Source organism: Panthera pardus, unplaced genomic scaffold (genome assembly GCF_024362965.1).
Source record: "Panthera pardus isolate Hobbes unplaced genomic scaffold, ASM2436296v1 HiC_scaffold_17, whole genome shotgun sequence".
NCBI lineage: Eukaryota > Metazoa > Chordata > Mammalia > Carnivora > Felidae > Panthera > Panthera pardus.
The window spans coordinates 144,324,169-144,337,248 of NW_026526732.1; the positions used below are offsets into that span (position 1 = coordinate 144,324,169).

A 13,080-nucleotide genomic window follows, 5' to 3' on the forward strand; every position below is an offset into this window, starting at 1 on the left:
TTCAAGCCGGACGTTGGGTGTACAGATGAAATAAACATAAAAAAAATGAAGTCTCTGGAGAATGTTCATTTTCCACTGGGGCTTCAGCACCTTATATACCTGACAGACTGGAAGTCCTATCGGTAAAGACGGCAGCACAGAAAGATAACAGGCTTTTGAGCTGGAGACAGCATGGTTTGAACCAGAACTCGCGTTCTGGCGTCCGCCACCTCTGTAAACTTGCGCGAAATTACTGGACCACTTTGAACCAGTTTTCTCGTCTGTAAAATGAGAGGATCACCTACCCCAAAAGATCACCTGGGCTAAACAACAGTGAAGCAACACTAGATACCAAGGGAAGGGTGACCCAAGTGACTCACTGATGGCTGGTGGGCGCATAAAGCGATACAACCCACTTCAAAAAAACAGGTTGGCAATATCCAGGAGGAACGAAATATGCATACCCTAGAGCCTAGCATATTCTTCTCAAATCTGTATCTTAAGAGAAATACATAGATATGTGTATCAGAAGACATATATAAGACTATTCATAGCATTATAGTTCCTTTTAGCCTAAAACTAGAAATAACCCAAGTGTCCAACAGAAAATAAACTGTAATGTGTTCGTATAATAGAATATTATATCGCAACATAAACATACAAAATGGGGCACACAAGTAATAATGTGCATGAGTCTTCCAAATGTGCTGAGCAAAACAAGCAAAAAATAAAAGGGTAAATACTGTATTGTTCTATTTATATACACTTCAAAAACAGCAAAAAGGATTTATATATTTAGGGATGCATCCATAGCAATAACCCCATAAAGGAAGGAGGGATTAACACAAAAGGATGTGGTTACTTCAGAGGAAAGGAGAGAGTTGTGGTCGAGAACAGATCCAGGGGCTTCTGACCTGCTCACTTCTGGGGTGTTCACTTTGTGATTATTCGTCAAGTTATCATACCACACAACTGTTTTATGGAATAGGTCACAATAAAAAAGAGTGACTTGAGGGGCCAGGTGCCTGGGTGGCTCAGTTAGTTGAGAGACCAACTCCTGGTTTCAACCCAGGTCATGACCTCACGTTTCGTAGGGCTGAGCCCCACATTGGGCTTTGTGCTGATGGTGCAGAGCCTGCTTGGGATTCTCTCTCACTCCTCTCTCTCTTGAAATAAACACTCACTCTTGAAATAAACTCACTCACACTCACTCTTGAAATAAACATTAAAAGAGTGACTTGAGAATAATTATATATCTAGCCAAACTGTTGTTCAAATACAAAGGTGAGAGAAAAACATGTTGCAAGATGCAAGAACCCAGGAAATATGGTTTCCTTGACTCCTTCCTGAAGAAACTACTAGAAGAAAAACTTCAATGAACAATGAGATAGAGAAACTACAGTGAAAGGACTCGTGTAAAGAATTTAATGAATTTAGCCTTAAGACTAAGTCTTAAATTTGAGGCTTCATGATTAGAGAAGGTAAAAACAATGTAAGTGGCATAGGTTAAAATGGAACAGAGGATGGAGTGGCCAAATAAGTATGTTGGCTGGGGCACCTGGGCAGCTCAGTCGGTGAAACGTCCAACCCTGGCTCAGGTCATGATGTCACGGTTTGTGAGTCTAAGCCCCTCGTCAGGCTCTGTGCTGACAGCTCAGAGCCTGGAGCCTCCTTCAGAATCTGTGTCTCCCTCCTCTCTGCCCCCACCCCCCAGCTCACATTCTGTCTCTCTCAAAAAATAAATATACATTAAAAAAATTTTTTTAAAAAAGTATGTTGGTTTCTTCATCTTTCACAGACAAGACTCAAAAGATATTTAAAGGTGATAGCTCAAGTCATAGAGGCATAAGTATGTTTTAGGACAGGAGATAAACTGAGAAAAATAGGGACACCTGGGTGGCTCAGTTGGTTCAGTGCCTGACTCTTAGTTTCGGCTCAGGCCATGATCTCACAGTTTGTGAGTTCAGGCCCCACACTGGGCTCTGTGCTAACAGCACAGAGCCTGCTCCTTTCTCTGCCCTTCCTTTGCTCTCGTGCTCTCTCTCTCCCACTCTCAAAAATAAATACATAAATTTAAAAAAAAAAACACTTTAATTGAGGGGTGCCTGGGTGGCTCAGTTGGTCAGATGTCAGACTTTGGCTCAGGTCATGATCTTGCAGTTTGTGGGTTCGAGCCCCACATCAGGCTCTGTGCTAACAGCTCAGAGCCCGGAGCCTGCTTCAGATTCTGTGTTTCCTCCCTCTCTGCCCCTCCCCTGCTCATGCCCAGTCTCAGTCTCTCTCTCAATCTCTCTCTCTCTCTCTCTCTCTCTCTCACACACACACACACACACATACAAATAAATAAACATTTAAAAAAATAAAAAAAACTTTGAGAAAAAATAATCAAGTAAAAGCAGATGAGGAAAGGGCAAGAAATGCAACTACCAATTTCATCATTGATCATGGTAGGCGGTCAATAGATGTCTCAAGAAATACAGTATAGAGTTATAAATGCAATCACTAGAATAAAAACACAAACTTTCCCAATTATCAGAATATACACACACACACCCTCTCCCAAAGCAAGTAGTCCTTACAGTGAAAGATTTTTTTTTTAAGAAAACATTAAAAACAGAGCTACAATAAAATATATCAGTCATTCCAGCAAATATAAAAGGGCTGAACTTACCTATTACAAGAAAATTATTAATTAGAGGGGACTGATTAAATAAATGATGGTACATCTGTAAAAAAGAATGGGGCAATTCTATACCCATTGGCACGGAACAAACTCTAAAACATTAATTAAATGTTTTAATTAAAAACATACGCAGGGGCACGCTGCTGTCCGTGTCCCCCCCTCTCTCTGCCCCCTTCCACTTGTGCTCTGTCAAAAATAAACAAAACGTTAAAAAAAAAGATGCAGAACTGTATGCATAACATGCCGTCATTTCTGTGGAAAACCTTTAAAATAAAACAAATCCGCATACTTCTCTATGATTAGAGATCTCTGAGAGAATACACACAACACCAGCAGCAGGGGTTTGGAAGAGGAACTGGAGAACCCAGCAGCAGAGAGGCTGAGTTTTTACTACAAACTTTCTTGTGTCTTTCTGAATTGGTATCATGGACATGTATCACCTTTTTAGGAAATAAGTGAAGCAATCTTAAGAGAGTTGGGAGGTTTAAATGAGTCAATGTGTAAAAAGCCCTTTAGCACAATTCCTGGCAGGTAGTAATATACTAGCAGGTAATGAGGTAGATTTGCAAACATCCAGAATGCCACCTGGCACACACTCAGTGCCCAAGAAATGTTGGCTTTCTTCCTCCCTCCCATTTTGGTAATTTATTCCTTACCAACATTTAGAAAGTAGAACAAATTTACCAACTATCTTGTTTGACATAACCAGTGTGATCCCAAAGTTGCTTTTAAATAAAAATGCAGCCAATTCAATCATTTTCATATTGATTTCTACTAAGATTCCAGCGGGAATGTTCTTATGTACAATCTTTATGGATATAGCTCTGACCTTTTTAGCTATTAAGAATCTCTAACTCCCCAAACTTTTCTGAAAGGTTATTCAGTAATTTGTAAACAAACCATTACCTATACCACTATAGAGATACAAATACAATTTTAACATGTTTACAGAGATTCCTAGGCAGAGAAAAAGGAGAAAGAAAATAAGAGGGATCAAAGAATAACAGGAAAGTCTGGCATACAGAGAGAAGGCTGACACAAAACAAAAATGAAAACACAAGCAAAAAAGCCAAAAGGCATAGATCAATGGAACAGACTAGAACACCCAGAAATAAACCCACAACTATATGGTCAATTAATCTTCAACAAAGCAGGAAAGTATATCCAATGGGAAAAGGACTGTCTCTTCAACAAATGGTGTTGGGAAAACTGGACAGCAATGTGCAAAAGAAAGAAACTAGACCACTTTCTTACACCATATACAAAAATAAATTCAAAATGGATTAAAGACCTAAATGTGAGACCTGAAACCAAAAAATCCTAGAAGAGAACATAGGTAGCAACCTCTTGGACATCAGACATAGCAAATCTTTCCTAGATATGTCTTATGAGGTAAGGGAAACAAAGGCAAAAATAAACTATTGGGACTACATCAAAACAATAAGTTTTTTTTTTAATTTTTTTTTTAACATTTATTTATTTTTGAGACAGAGAGAGACAGAGCATGAACAGGGAAGGAGCAGAGAGAGAGGAAGACACAGAATCTGAAACAGGCTCCAGGCTCTGAGCTGTTAGCACAGAGCCCGAAGCGGGGCTCGAACTCACGGACCGTGAGATCATGACCTGAGCCGAAGTCAGATGCTTAACCGACCAAGCCACCCAGGCGCCCCTCAAAACAATAAGTTTCTGCACAGCGAAGGAAACAATCAACAGGACTAAAAGACCATCTACTGAATGCGAAAAGATATTTGCAAATGACCTACTTGAGAAAGGGTTAGTATCTAAAATATAGAAAGAACTTATAAAACTCAACACCCAAAAACCAAATAATCCAATTTAAAAATGGGTAGACGACATGAACAGACATTTCTCCAAGAAGACACACAGATGACCAACAGACACATGAAAAGATACTCATCAACACTGATTATCAGGGAAATACAAATCAAAACTATAATGAGATATCACCTCATACCTGTCAGAATGGCTAAAATCAACAACACAAGAAATAATAGGTGTTGGTGAAGATGTGGAGAAAAGGGAACCCTCTTGCACTGTAGGTGGGAATGCAAACTGGTGCAACCATTGTGGAAATGACTATGGAGGCTCCTGAAAAAGTTAAAAATAGGGGCACCTGACTGGCTCAGCTGGGAGAGCATGTGACTCTTGATCTCAGAGTCGTGAGTTCAAGCCCTACATAGGGTGTACAGATTACTAAAAAATAAATATAAACTTAAAAAAAGTTACAAATAACATTACCATATGACCCAGGATTCATATTGCTGGATATTTACCCAAAGACTACAAAAACACTATTTCAAAGGGATACATGCACCCCTATATTTATAGCAGCATTATTTACAATAGCCAAGATATAGAAATAGCCCAAGTGTCTATCAATTGATGAGTGGATAAAGAAGATGTGGTGTGTGTGTGTATATATATATACACAACGGAATATTATGCAACCATAAAAAAGAATTAAATCTTGCCATTTGCAACATCATGGATGGAGCTAGAGAATATAATGCTAAGCAAAATAAGTCAATCAGAGAGAGACAAATAGCATATGATTTCCCTCCTATGTAGAATTTAAGAAACAAAACAAACGAGCAAAGGGAAAAGAGAGACAAATCAAGAAACAGAATCTTTTTTTAAAACTTTTTTTTAATGTTTATTTTGGGGGGGGGAGAGAGAGAAAGAGAGAGAACACAAACAGGGGAGGGGCAGAGAGAAAGGGAGACAGGGGGTCTGAAGTGGGCTCTGTGCTGACAGCAGAGAGCCCGCTGTGGGGCTCAAGCCCACGAACAGCGAGACCATGACCTGAGCCGAAGTCAGACGCCCCAGAATCTTAATTATAGAGAACTGATGGTTACCAGAGGGACAGAGGGAAAGGTGGGGGGGGGGGGGGGGGTTAGTTAAGTAAGTGATGGTTTAAGGGGATTAAGGAGTGCACTTGGCACGATGAGTAATGTACGAAACTGCTGAATCACTATGATGTACACCCGAAACTAATACAACAGTTAACTAACTGGAATTAAAATAAAAACTTTTTTAAGGGCTACTTATTTGTATTTTAATATTTGCAAACACTCACAGATGAGTACGCTTGAGTTCTCCAACTCCACAAGCCTCTTTACAGTAAAATATAAAGACCAGAGGATAAACCCTGCAGGAAGATTTCAACAGGCTGGTTAGACTGGGTGAATGGATAGAAAAATAAGAGACGGTCCTTAGAGTCTCCCTTTTAAAAGAGTAACACCACCTGCCAGTAGTCCATGCAGAAAAACAAGCAATCCTAATTGTGCGGGTCGATTAATTACCATCCAGGAAGGAGATCTTAAAATCATGGTAGGCTGTGTTTTATTTCTATTTGTTTTTGTTTGGTTTTTTTAGTATAATTTATTGTCAAATTGGCTAACATATAGTGTGCACAGTGTGCTTTTGGTTTTGGGGTAGATTCCCGTGGTTCATCGCTTCCATACAACACCCAGTACTCATCCCAACAAGTGCCCTCCTCAATGCCCATCACCCATTTTCCCCTCTCCCCCATATTTTTAATTTTTTAAAAGTGTACTTATTTTGAGAGAGACAGACAGCAAGTGGGGGAGGGGTAGAGAGAGGGGGGCAGAGAGAGAATGAATCCCAAGCAGGCTCTGCGCCACCAGCACAGAGCCCAGTGTGGAACTTGAACCCACGAACCATGAGATCACGACCCAAGTTGGACACTTAACCAGCCGAGTCACCCAGGTGCCCTGGTAGGCTGTTTTGTCTATGTCAGCCTCAAGGTGTCGGCACAGCCAGAAAGGCCAAGGTAAGTGATGGACTTCTTCAGCAAAGGTATCAGAGCCCATGTTGAATTTGTTAACGTACTCTTGAACTAAAAAACCATGATGCATCTGTACCTAAAACACTTTAATTAATCAGTTTACGGAATCTCAAAAAGTAGCCAAGACATTTGAAAAGAAAGAGAAACGAAGATGAAACAGAGACTAAATGCAGACTGACTGAAAGCCTGGTGATTAAGGTGCTCAATTTCCCACCATTTATAATTCACCTGTCAGCCTGGACCATCCCTTCTCCTCCCAAACCACACTCAACTCTAGAGCGGGCTGGTCTCCACTCTGCCTTCCAAATATTTCTTAGCTACTGAATCAGGCTCTTCTCCCATTTCAGTATCATATCCAATCTGAAACACTCCCTTCAAATTCTATACTTCCCACCATGAGATTTTCCCGGACGCTACCCCACAGCATCCATTAACCCATGCCTTCTCTGATTCCCTAAAATATATAAATCAGGGCTTATACTACTTCTAATAAGTAAGTAACTTTTTAAAAAAATTTTTATTATTTATTTTGGAGAAAGAGAGACACACACACACAGAGTACGAGCAGGGGAAGGGAAGAGAGAGAGACACACACACAGAATCCGAAGCAGGCTCCAGGCTCTGAGCTGTCAGCACAGAGCCCGACACGGGGTTCGAACTCACAAACCACGAGATCATGACCTGAGCCAAAGTCAGACGCTTAACTGACTGAGTCACACAGGCACCCCATAAGTAAATAACTTTTTTAAATGAATTTGATTTAGATCATAATATAAGGCATACCGAGGTCAGTGCTCCACTCGTACATAAGAAATAAGACATCATTGGGAATGCAAGCTGGTGCAGCCACTATGGAAGTATGGAGGTTCCTCAAAAAACTAAAAATAAAACTACCCTACGACCCAGTAATTGCACCACTAGGCATTTATCCACGGGATACAGGTGTGCTGTTTCGAAGGGACACATGCACCCCCATGTTTATAGCAGCACTATCGACAGTAGCCAAAGTATGGAGAGGGCCCAAATGTCCATCGATGGATGAATGGATAAAGAAGATGTAGTATATATATATATACAATGGATTATTACTCAGCAATCAAAAAGAATGAAATCTTGCCATTTGCAATTACGTGGATGGAACTGAAGGGTATTGTGCTAAGTGAAATTAGAGAAAGACAAAAATCATATGACTTCACTCATATGAGGACTTTAAGAGAGAAAACAGATGAACATAAGGGAAGGGAAGCAAAAATAACATAAAAACAGGGAGGGGGGCAAAGCATAAGAGACTCATAAATATGGAGAACAAACTGAGGGTTGCTGGAGGGGTTGTAGGAGGGGGGGATGGGCTAAATGGGTAAGGGGCACTAAGGAATCTACTCCTGAAATCATTGTTTCACTATATGCTAACTAATTTGGATGTAAATTTAAAAAAATAAAAAATAGGGGCGCCTGGGTGGCTCAGTCGGTTAAGCGTCCAACTTTGGCTCAGGTCATGATCTCACGGTCCGTGAGTTTGAGCCCCCCGTCAGGCTCTGTGCTGACAGCTCAGAGCCTGGAGCCTGCTTCAGATTCTGTGTCTCCCTCTCTCTCTGACCCTCCCCCGTCCATGCTCTGTCTCTCTCTGTCTCAAAAATAAATAAACATTAAAAATAATTAAAAATAATAATAAAAAATAAAACAAGTTAATAAAAAAAAAAAAAAGAAAGAAAGAAAGAAGACATCATGGGTTTCAAACCCTGCCAACCTCTTCCTCCCTCCCGTCCTCAGAAGCCACTTTACTGCATCTGGCATTTTTCACCCTTATTTTTGTCTTCATGTTTTTATTTTCCAAACAATATTCTAAAGAATATTATAGTATTATAGTATTTTTTCCATGTGTTTTAAAACTTTATATAAATGGCACCACACTATACATATGACTTATTTTGACCCTAAGTCATAAATGCTACTTTAAATATTCCTTAATTTCATGGCTGGCTAACTGGTCTCTCCAACACAAAATTTAAAAAGCATTTGCTCCACACAAGTGCAGAAACCACTTTATTCACATTTTCAAACAAAAAGACAAGTACAGAGAAAAATTAACAAACATCCATGAGCCCATCACTCTGATTTAACAAATGTTAATACGTGTCACATTTCTTTTTTTAAGAAAATAAAATTGGGGAAGACTACTGAAGTCCCAAGTGCAGTCCCCCGTCCTGTTCCCCTTTGTCCCCAAGAGACAACCACTCTCCTGAAGTGGGTATGAAATCCGTTCCATCTGTTTTTATACTTTTACACACACATGCATACATAAAATACTGTTTTGTGTTAAAACCGTACACAAAAGCCCACACGCCACTTATCTTTCCACGTCTTGCTTTTCTCACTCAACAGTGTGTTTTCACCCCGCTGCACTTTTCAGTTTTTCTGATTACAGAGTAACATATGTGTGGTGGAGAAACCCAAGAGTCAATGATACACAGCGTCCTCACGGGGGAAGCCACGGTGCCAAGCAGACTTCCCGCTTCTAGGGAGCAGTGGTGATGCCATGTCTTGTTTTGCAGTCCCCTCACCACCCGGCAGAGTGCAACACACTCCAGCAGGCACTTACTAACAATACTTAACGAGGGGCGCCTGGGTGGCTCAGTCGGTTAAGCGTCCGACTTCGGCTCAGGCCATGATCTCGCAGTTTGTGAGTTCGAGCCCGGATCAGGTCCGCACTCAGCGCCTGCTTGGGATTCTCTCCCTCTTCCTCTCTCTCTCTCTGCCCCTCCCCTGGTTGTGCACGTGTGTGCACTCTCTCTCTCTCTCTAAACGAACAAAAAATAAACTTCAAAACACACACACACACACACACACACACACACACACACACACACAAAATTTAACGAGCGAGGACTGGAACTCTACAAACCCCAGGCCTCTGCTTAGGCAGACTAGTGGCTCATTAAACCTCAACACTAGAGGCAAACCCGGCATCTTGGGAGAAATCACACTGCACATGCAGAGAAATGAATGCCATAGCACGTACCGCAATGGAGACAAAAGTGAGCAAAACTCCTGGTCAACCTCCGACGTTCTCCTTAATAAAACCGACACCACAGGGTGTATTGGCATAGAGCTGGTTTGCATCGTCGCCATAGTGCAAAACCGTTGGTAGGAAAAATCAACAGGTGTTTGCTGAGTGCTGACAAAGGAGCAAAAGCAAATATGGGAACAGACCTATGGGATTTAAAGCCAAACATGTTGGCAACTGATTCAGGTTCACACACTCATTTGATGGAAGTCTTCCAGAACTGGGGTTCTATGCTGTCTCTGTGATAATTTAGTATCTTCTAGCCACTTAATTTTATCAGTCACACGTTTCCAAACTAAGAATAGGTTGTAATACAGTGTACGTGCCCAGACAGGCTGGGACCATAACACTGAGTCCACTATCAGATTCATAAATGTTATGGAAAATAACCAAATGACAGAGGTTTTTAGTTGCAAATCTGCAAGCTCCTAAATAATTTGAGTGATTAGACACTTTTCTCAACTTCATTTAATACTAAAAAGCACTCCCTAATTTAATTTTTTTTTTTAGTATTTATTCATTTTTTGAGAGGCAGAGAGAGACAGTATGAGCAGGGAAAGGACAGAGAGAGAAGGAGACACAGAATCCAAAGCAGGCTCCAGGCTCTGAGCTGTCAGCACAGAGTCTGACACGGGGCTCAAACTCATGAACAGTGAGATCATGACCTGAACCGAAGTCTGACGCTTAACCGACTGAGCTACCCAGGCGCCCCTCCCTAATTTTAACAATAAACACATTTGCTTAAAAAGAGGGAGAAGCCCTTCCCAGAAGGACTGGAAATAAGAATGTGGGAAACTAGCTGGGCTTTGGCTCACATTGGTCTCTCCTATTCCAGGTCTTATCTACATCTTTTCACCGGAAGCGTCTACACCCCTGGCCTGGATGAGGTGCCTCGACAGGTGTCCTAATCTTGGCAGAGACTGACTGAGGGAAGAAGTAGCAGAAAAAGCACCGGACCCAGAGTCAAGAAATCTGCAGCTATACAGCGTGATTTGGGGCAAGTCACTTTCCCTCTCTGGCCTCAGTTTCCTTACCTGCAGTGGCCTTAGACATTCTACAGTTTCACGACACTCAGATGCTCATGGGGCCAGCAATTTGCTACTTCCAAAAGCACGAGATAGAAAAGCCCACTTCAGTGGCCCCCACACCATCTACTCTTACCTATCAGTCATGCCGGGTGTGAGTGACAAAGCAAAAGAGAAATACCCATGGACATGAGTTGAAGCTAGTTGAGTACTAGTTGAACTTTAAACTTAATCCTCAGCTTCAGCCTTAGAGGTCACTCAATCCAAAACTCTCATTTCATAGATATGGAAACTGAGCATAGAGTATTTAAGTACTTGGTCCTAAAACTTGGCTTTTTCTCTAAGTGTATGACATCACACTCTTACCTGACCAGCTAAGTCAGAAACCTGGGAATGGCATCTCCTTCTCCCTCACTCCCTAAATCCAGTGGTTTACCAAGTCCTTTTGATATTCTCAAATTTGACCCCTATGTGCCATTGCCCTAGTCCAAGCCATCATCACCTCTCCTTTCACTGACTGCAGTGGCCACCTAACTATACTCATCTTGATCCCCAGTGGGGGGCAGGGGTGGGTGGTGACTGGAGTGTTTGGAAACTTGTATGTGGGAAAGGTGTTTGTCCCAATAAATGGTGGGTCTTCCTGGCACTTAGTGGGCAAGGGCCAGGGGTGTTAAACATCCCACAGTCCAGTACAGCCCAGATTTAACCCACCCAAAACACCAACTGTGTGTCTCCCATCCCTAACTGTTGAAAATGCTGGTCCAAGCCATTTTCCTCAGGGCAGCCAGAATATTTTTTTATACATGCGAATCTGATCGTGCCACAGCCCCCACCAACCTTCTAATGGCATCCCACTGCTCTTGGGATAAATATCAAAGTCCTTAACTCAGCCTATCTTTCCAACACAAAGGGCCTGGAAGACATAGAGAGTTTGGATTTCGTTCTAATTACAAATGAGAGAGAGGGGCAAGAAGAGAAATGGGAACACCAGTTAGAAGGCTAACGCAGTAGTCCAGGCAACAGAGAGGAGAGAACGGCTCAGACCCACAGTATATTGAGACGAGCCAACAGAACTTGCTGATGAACTGAATGAGGCAGGAAAGGAAAGAGAAGGATCAGACGTTAGGATTTTGGTGAATGGCGGGACCATTAAATGAGATGGAATGAGTGGCTTGGCAGGAGAGGGCACATGTGGAAATCAGGAGTTCTGTGTGGGTGTGTTCAGCATGAGACACCTATCGGACAGCCAAGCGGAGATGCGTTAAATGTTCAAAATCCACATGGCAAAGGCTCCCAACGCTGGAACTCAGGCTGCTTTCAGTTTGATTCAGGGCTCTTATCCCAGTGGTTCTCAAAATGCAGCCCCAAGATTAGCAGCAGCAGTAATCACTTGGGAACTTCTGAGAAAGTCTACTTCTCAGGTCCCATCTCAGACCTACTGGATCAGAAACCTTGGCTACCTACGGCTACCTTGGATCAGAAACCTGGCAATCTATGTTTCAACAAGCCCTGCAGGTGACTCACCAAAGTCTAAAGTTTTAGGACCGCTGCTCACAATCATACTCCTCGGTGATAATGAACACCTGATAGCCACAGCTGCCCTGCATTAGGCTTCTTTGAGTCTCTGTAAATCTTCTGCCTGATTAGCAATAGGGGGTGCTTTGTTTAGGGTTATCTTCTTTACCCAGGACTCACTGGGGGCTCCAGACATACCACTGATCAAAGTTTTTGAATTCCAGTCTCAATGTTTATCTACTTTTGAGAGAGGGAGACAGAGTGTGAGCGGGGGAGGGGCAGAGAAAGAGGGAGAGACAGAATCTGAAGCAGGCTCCAGGCTCTGAGCTGTCAGCACAGAACCCGACGGGGGCTCAAACTCGCAAACCGTGAGATCATGAACCAAGCCCAAGTCGGACACTTGACCGACTGAGCCACCCAGGCGCCCCAATTTGAATCCCAGTTTCAGAAACTAGAGCAAGGGGGAGAAACAAATTAAAAAGGAGCTACTACAACCATAACTATCATTTTCATAATAGCTAATGTTATTGAGTCCTTCTTATGCACTTTCTGTGTATTATCTCATTAATCCTCCTAACAGCCTTATGAGATAGGTACTCTGCTCCCATTTTATAGATAAGGAAATTGAGGCACAGAGAAGTTATGTATCTTGCCCCGGGTCACACAGCTAGAAAGTGGCAGAGCTGGGATTTGAACCCAGGCAGTCAGGTTCCAGAATCTGCATTTTTTTTTTTTTGAGATATAATTGACGTAAAACATTGCATAAGTTTAAAGTGTACAGAGTGCAGGGGCACCTGGGTCGCTCAGCCATTTAAGCATCCGACTTCAACTCAAGTCATGATCTCAGTTTGTGCATTCAAGCCCCGGTTGGGCTCTGTGTTGACAGCTCAGAGCCTGGAGCCTGCTTCAGATTCTGTCTCCATCTCCCTCTCTCTCTCTGTCCCTTTCCCGCTTGTGCTCTGTCTCTCTAGTATAAATTAAAAAA

General features: G+C 42.2%; 1 protein-coding gene across 2 annotated transcripts in view; it reads right to left on the reverse strand.

Moving 5' to 3' along the window:
- TBC1D22B (TBC1 domain family member 22B) overlaps positions 1 to 13,080 on the reverse strand; it is an 80,895-nt gene that overhangs the window by 63,557 nt on the left and 4,258 nt on the right. The window contains exon 1 of one of the 2 annotated variants that reach the window (XM_019456983.2): positions 9,511 to 9,635. The exons of the other annotated variant lie outside the window; for it this stretch is intronic. Within the exon in view, the coding sequence (XP_019312528.1) occupies positions 9,511 to 9,620 (110 nt within the window). The 5' untranslated portion in view covers positions 9,621 to 9,635. Of the gene's footprint in view, positions 1 to 9,510; positions 9,636 to 13,080 lie in introns of those variants that run through there. 2 annotated transcript variants of the gene reach the window in all.